This window comes from Phyllobates terribilis, unplaced genomic scaffold (assembly GCF_046119375.1).
Source record: "Phyllobates terribilis strain yellow unplaced genomic scaffold, ASM4611937v1 Scaffold_6__1_contigs__length_29720123, whole genome shotgun sequence".
NCBI classification, from domain to species: domain Eukaryota; kingdom Metazoa; phylum Chordata; class Amphibia; order Anura; family Dendrobatidae; genus Phyllobates; species Phyllobates terribilis.
The window spans coordinates 12,531,858-12,539,140 of NW_027362766.1; the positions used below are offsets into that span (position 1 = coordinate 12,531,858).

The 7,283-nt window shown below is 49.1% G+C and overlaps 1 protein-coding gene across 1 annotated transcript in view; it reads left to right on the forward strand.

Moving 5' to 3' along the window:
* LOC141152660 (uncharacterized) overlaps positions 1–4,758 on the forward strand; it is a 129,182-nt gene extending 124,424 nt beyond the window's left edge. The window contains exon 3 of the mRNA XM_073637217.1: positions 5–4,758. Coding sequence (XP_073493318.1) covers positions 5–3,348 — 3,344 coding nt within the window. The 3' untranslated portion in view covers positions 3,349–4,758. The remainder of the gene's footprint in view (positions 1–4) is intronic.
* Positions 4,759–7,283: the final 2,525 nt, after the last annotated feature.

The following is a 7,283-nucleotide window of genomic DNA, read 5'->3' on the forward strand; positions in this document are numbered from 1 at the left end:
CAAGACCCAACCCAGACACAAGACTCAACCCAGACACAAGACTCAACCCAGAAACAAGACTCAACCCAGAAATCAGAACTAACCCAGAAACAAGACCCAACCCAGAAACAAGACTCAATCAAGAAAAAAGATTCAAGCCAGAAACAAGACTCAACCCAGAAATCAGAACTGACCCAGAAACAAGAACTAGTCCAGAAACAAGGCACAACTCAGAAGCAAGACTCAACTCAGAAACAAGACTCAACCCAGAAACAAGACTCAACCCAGAAATCAGAACAGACCCAGAAACAAGAACCAATTCAGAATCAAGACACAACTCAGAAACAAGACCCAACCCAGAAACAAGACCCAATCCAGACACAAGACCCAACCCAGAAACAAGACTCAATCCAGAAACAAGACTCAACCCAGAAACAAGACTCAACCCAGAAATCAGAACTGACCCAGAAACAAGAACCAGTCCATAAACAAGACACAACACAGAAACAAGACACAACCAAGAAACAAGACTCAACCCAGAAACAAGACCTAACCCAGACACAAGACCCAACCCAGAAACAAGACTCAATCCAGAAACAAGACTCAACCCAGAAATCAGAACTGACCCATAAACCAGAACCAGTTCAGAAACAAGACACAACTCAGAAAGAAGACACAACTCAGAAAGAAGACCCAACCCAGAAACAAGACCCAACCCAGAAACAATACCCAACCCAGAAACAAGACCCAAACCAGAAGCAAGACCCAATCCAGAAACAAGACTCAACCCAGAAACAAGATTCAACCCAGAAACAAGACTCAACCCAGAAATCAGAACTGACCCAGAAACAAGAACCAGTCCAGAAACAAGACTCAACCCAGAAACAAGACTCAATTCAGAAGCAAGACTCAACCCAGAAATCAGAACTGACCCAGAAACAAGAACCAGTCCAGAAACAAGACACAACTCAGAAACAAGACACAACTGAGAAACAAAATACAACCCAGAAACAAGACTCAACCCAGAAACAAGACTCAACCCAGAAACCAAACTCAACCCAGAAACCAGAACTGACCCAGAAACAAGAACCAGTCCAGAAACAAGACACAACTCAGAAACAAGACCCAAACAAGAAACAATACCCAATCCAGACACAAGACCCAACCCAGAAACAAGACCCAATCCAGAAACAAGACTCAATCCAGAAACAAGACTCAACCCAGAAATCAGAACTGACCCAGAAACAAGAACCAGTCCAGAAACAAGACACAACTCAGAAACAAGACCCAAACAAGAAACAAGACTCAACCCAGAAACAAGACCCAACCCAGAAACAAGACCCAATCCAGAAACAAGACCCAACCCAGACACAAGGCCCAATGCAAAAACAATACTCAACCCAGAAACAAGACTCAACCCAGAAACAAGACTCAACCCAGAAACAAGACTCAACACAGAAATCAGAACTGACCCAGAAACAAGAACCAGTCCAGAAACAAGACACAACTCAGAAACAAGACACAACTGAGAAACAAGACTCAACCCAGAAACAACACTCAACCCAGAAACAAGACCCAACCCAGAAACAAGACCCAATCCAGACACAAGACCCAACCCAGAAACAAGACTCAACCCAGAAACAAGACTCAACCCAGAAACAAGACTCAACCCAGAAACAAGACTCAACCAAGAAACAAGACCCAACACAGAAACAAGACTCAACCCAGAAACAAGACCCAACCCAGAAACAAGACCCAATCCAGAAACAAGACCCAATCCAGATTCAAGACCCAACCCAGAAACAAGACCCAATCCAGAAACAAGACTCAACCCAGCAACAAGACTCAACCCAGAAACAAGACCCAACCCAGAAATCAGAACTGACCCAGAAACAAGAACCAGTCCAGAAACGAGACTCAACTCAGAAACGAGACTCAACTCAGAAACAAGACTCAACCCAGAAACAAGACTCAACCCAGAAATCAGAACTGACCCAGAAACCAGAACCAGTTCAGAAACAAGACACAACTCAGAAACAATACCCGACCCAGAAACAAGACTCAACCCAGAAACAAGATTGCACCGAGAAACTATTCCCAATCCAGAAACAAGAACCAACCCAGAAACAAGGGTCAATCCAGAAATCAGAACTGATCCACAAACTAGACTCAACCCAGAATCAAGACTCAAACCAGAAACCAGACCCAACACAGAAACAATACCAAATTCAGAAATCAGACATGACCCAGAAACAAGACCCAACTCAAAAATCAGAAATGACCCAGAAACAAGACCTAACCCAAAAACAAGAACCGATCCAGAAACAAGGCCCAACCCAGAAACAAGACACAACACAGAAGCAGGACACAATCCAGAAGCAAGAACCAACCTCCCAAAAAGACATAAACATTAAACAAGAACTAACTCAGAAACAAGAACTAATCCAGAAACAAGATTCAGACCAGAAAAAAAACCCAACCCTGAAGCAAGAACCAACTATGAAACAAGAATCGATCCAGAAACAAGACTCAGACCAGAAACAAAACTCAACCCAGAAAAAAGACCAAATCCACAAACAAGAACCAACCCAGACAGAACAAACAACAAAGAAAGATACCACTCAACAGCAGGTGGGGCCTCAGAAACCGGGAATTGAACAAAAGGAGAGTCCTTACAAGATGGTGTACGCAAAGGAGAAACTGGAGTCAATACAGAGTGCACATGAGACAGTCTACAAGTCATGTCCAGCTCCAAACCACCAGGACACACAGAAATATTATTCATATTTTGAACAAACTTCAAGTCTAGGACTTGGGTTGCCCCACGATGTTCCCCAAAGTCAAGTCATGCACACTGAAATACAGTATACTTACTTAGGTGGTCAGCCTCCTCACCATGCCTGGGCTTCCGATCTCCTACAAGGTGAACAAGACGTAAAAGATGACTTATACAGTCAAATGTACCAGTGTCATGGATTAGCTTCAGCCTCCAGCTCCCAGCAGACTCCTCCAGAAACACAACCGCACATATCCTCATCATGGCCAGTGCACACAGAACAGCATTTGGTACTGCAGGGCGCTGCAGCTGTTGGACCTCAAAAGGTGGAACAGGAGAACAAAGATTCATCATCGTCACAAAATCCCCTGTATGTGCTCGCTCAGCAATCTCCAAAACTATTCAGAAACCGCAGTATTGGACAAAATAACGCAACACAGCCAAACCTTCACCTAGAGTCTCCATTGAAACCAAAGAATGCCCACCAGCAACCAACTTCTTTTGAAATGAGCTCATCAGCACAAGCCCAATCTACAGAGAAGAAAGAGAAGGAGAGTTCTTCCCAGAAAGGTTTCAAGTGGCCATGGCAGTAATCAGCTCCAGGTCCAGATGATTTAACCCCAACCCCCAAATATTCATTAATTTACCGGGGCACTGTTATATGGAGAACTTTCTTCTTCTCAGAGTCAGGCTTGCAGCCAAAAAATGTAAGTATTTGAGTCCTGTTTCCCTTGCCCACTCTTGGAATCTGCCTGTGAGTACAGTTACCCCCATCTACTCATAAAGTCTAGGCATCCCGGTTCCTCCATCTACACATAGAGAAAGCCTGTGAGTCCTGCACTCGCTGCCCACTTATAGAGAAAGCCTGTGAGTCCTGCAACCTCCACCCACTCATAGTGAAAGCCTGTGAGACCTGCACCTTCTGCCCACTCATAGATAAAGCATGTGAGACCTGCACCCTCTGCCCAGTCATTAAGAAAGCCTGTGAGTCCTGCACAATCCCATTACTGACAGAGAAAGTCTGTGAGTCTTGCACCCTCCTCCCACTCATAGAGAAAGCCTGAGTCCTGCACACTCCACCCACTCATAGATAAAGAATGTGAGACCTGCACCCTCTGCCCACTTATAGATAGAGCCTGTAAGTCCTGCATCCTCTGCCCACTCATAGATAAAGAATGTGAGACCTTCACCCTCTGCCCACTCATAGATAAAGCCTGTGAGACCTGCACCCTCTGCCCACTCATAGATAGAGCCTGTAAGTCCTGCACCCTCTGCCCACTCATAGATAAAGCCTGTGAGATCTGCACCCTCTGCCCACTCATAGATGAAGCCTGTGACTCCTTCATCCTCTGCCCACTCATAGATAGAGCCTGTAAGTCCTGCACCCTCTTCCCACTCATAGATAAAGCCTGTGAGATCTGCACCTTCTGCCCACTCATAGATAAAGCCTGTGACTTCTGCATCCTTCGCCCACTCATAGATAAAGCTTGTGAGTCCTGTATCCTCTGCCCACATATCGATAAAGCCTGTGAGTCCTGCACCCTCTGCCCACTCATTGATAAAGCCTGTGTGCTGCACCCTCTCCCATTCATAGACAAAGCCTGTGAGTCTCACATCCTCTGCCCACTCATAGATAAAGCATGTGAGACCTGCACCCTCTGCCCAGTCATTAAGAAAGCCTGTGAGTCCTGCACACTGTGCCCACTCATAGATAAAGCTTGTGAGTCCAATTTTTCCCACCCACACAGTATTGATTGGCACCTTCTCTTGTAGTTGTATATACCTGCGGAGCCGTCAGTCACTGGGTGTGGGTGCTGGATACTGGACTGACCAGCTCTAGTGAGTCATTTGACTATTACATGCACTACTAAGATAGAACTAATTACTGCTAATATTTCACCCCTTAATAATCTGATAATGACACAATAATAATCGTGTAATGTAATAATGATGCTGTGTCATGTGAAATGGTGTAAGAATACAATAAAGGTGAATTAACTCTTCTGTGACTCTGTGTCCCTGTGTCCATCACCACTCTGTAATAATTATATCACCACGTGGTACTGTTATAAAACTGCCCTCCAGAGGATGGCATAGATGTCCTGAGCACCAGCTACAAAATGAGGCTTGTGCCGATATGTATAAAGTAGTCACTGTCTATAATATAATCAGGGATGTGTCCCTGTCTGAAGCCTCTATAGACTGCGCATGCGCGACGCGCAGTATGGCTCCAGACAGAAGAACGCATGGAGCCGTTACAGTAAGTGTATGGCCACCGGAGATCGCGGTATGCGTAGGCACTGAACTCATACTGCGATCTCCGGCGCCATAAGTACATACCTGACTGGGAGGAGTGTTGCCGCAGCACCGCTGTTCGGGCCAGAGGCCGGGAGAAGAGTGCGGCGTCGGAATTGGCACATGCGCATAGTGCGCTCTCCAGCGCCATTTTAGTGAAGACACATTTGCAGTGTGTCTTCAACAAAATGGTGCCAGACACCGCAGTATGGGCACGTGCGTACTCCAGTGCAACACTCCTCCCCCAGCCTCCGGATGGCGGAGCAGGATGGGGCAGCACAAAAGAGGATGGGGGCGAAAGGATGGGGGCAGCACAAAAGAGGATGGGGGTGCAGGATGGGGGCAGCACAAAAGAGGATGGGGGTGCAGGATGGGGGCAGCACAAAAGAAGATGGGGGTGCAGGATGGGGGCAGCACAAAAGAGGATGGGGGTGCAGGATGGGAGCAGCATAAAAGAGGATGGGGGTGCAGGATGGGAGCAGCATAAAAGAGGATGGGGGTGCAGGATGGGGGCAGCACAAAAGAGGATGGGTGTGAAAGGATGGGGGCAGCACAAAAGAGGATGGGGGTGCAGGAAGGGCGCAGCACAAAACAGGAGGGGGACCGGATGGAGGCAGCACAAAACAGGATGGGGGCGTCGGATGGAGACACCACAAAAGAGGATGGGGGCATTACAAAAGAGGATGAGGACGCAGGATGAGGGCAGCACAAAAGAGGATGGGGGCGCAGTATGGGGGCAGCACAAAACAGGATGGGGCAGCACAAAAGAGGATGGGGCAGCTCAAAAGAGAATGGGGGCAGCAAAAATGAGGATGGGGCAGCACATATCAGGATGGGGGCAGCACATAACAGGATGGGGGCAGCACATAACAGGATGGGGGCAGCACATAACAGGATAGGGGCAGCACATAACAGGATGTGGGAAGTACAAAAGAGGATAGGGGAGCAGAAAAGAGCATGGGGGAGGCAGAAAAGAGGATGGGGGCGTAGGATGGGTACAGCACAAAACAGGATGGGTACAGCACAAAACAGGATGGGGCAGCACAAAACAGGATTGGGGAGCAGGATGGGGGCAGCAAAAAAGAGGATGGGGGTGTGACACCCCAGGGGTCTGGTTGCCACAGTGATAGAGATATTACGTCTGAGAGCAGGTGGGAGGTCTCTTGGTCAGGAATCCTATGCATGCCACACCTCCTGCCCAGTCCTGGGAGGGTAAGGACTTCCCCTATATAAACCTAGGGCTGAGGCAGGGTTAGTGAGTAGAGAAGAAGTAGAGACAGAGAATAGAAGCAAATATAGGAACAGAACATCAGGAGCTCTGTGGGAGCAGTGTTACAAGGAGTCAGGGGCTGGCAGCTGCAGAGCTCGCCCTGACTGAGAAGATTTCTTACCGGACCCGGAGTCCGAGGCTGTGGGGACTAACTCCTACCCAGCAGCAGAATCCGTCAGGCAGGGGATTCCAGGTCCTCTGGCCAAGAAACCCGAAGGCACGGTCACACGCATGGGACCAGCACCGCCGTCGTGGAGCGGAAGCTACTAGAAGGCCCCGAGTCACCGGCCATACGGGTGAGCACCACACGGTACACTCAGGGACGTGGGCTACTTATACCCGCCTCTAGCAAGGTAGCCAGAAGAGTACAGTTAGTTTGGGAGGCCTACAACTCCGCCTGGCCAGGGGAGATCCCATCTGCTCAAGGACTGACCAGGCCCCAATCGCTAGCCAGTACTCCGGGAGGGTCTATCTTTGTCACCAGTATACCCCTCCCGTTGGGGGTTATACTATCACGCTGCACAATCCTACCACCGGCCTCAGCGGTCTGCCCTGCAGCAGCAGCTCCTTAGCTGTACTCAACGGGTGGCGTAGTCGTCCAACATCTACCGCTGATACATCGCCGCTCAGTTTGACTCCCTGGGCACGGACCGGGTCACCGCCACGAGACTACAACCCTCAACAGATCCGGCTCCGGGTAAGCTCCCGCATGCGCAACGCAGCGCGACACAGGCCCAGGGGCGCGTCAGGGGCACCACAAAAGAGGATAGGGGCGCAGGATGGGGGCAGCACAAAAGACGATGGGGAAGAACATATCAGGATGGGGACCGCACAATAGAGGATGGGGGAGTAGGATGGGGCAGCAGAAAAGAGGATGGGGGCAGCACAGAACAGGATAGGGCACAGGATGGGGGTGACGCGCCCCCTGGGCCGTGGGGTACTCGGTGCCGGGCCGGTCGTCGT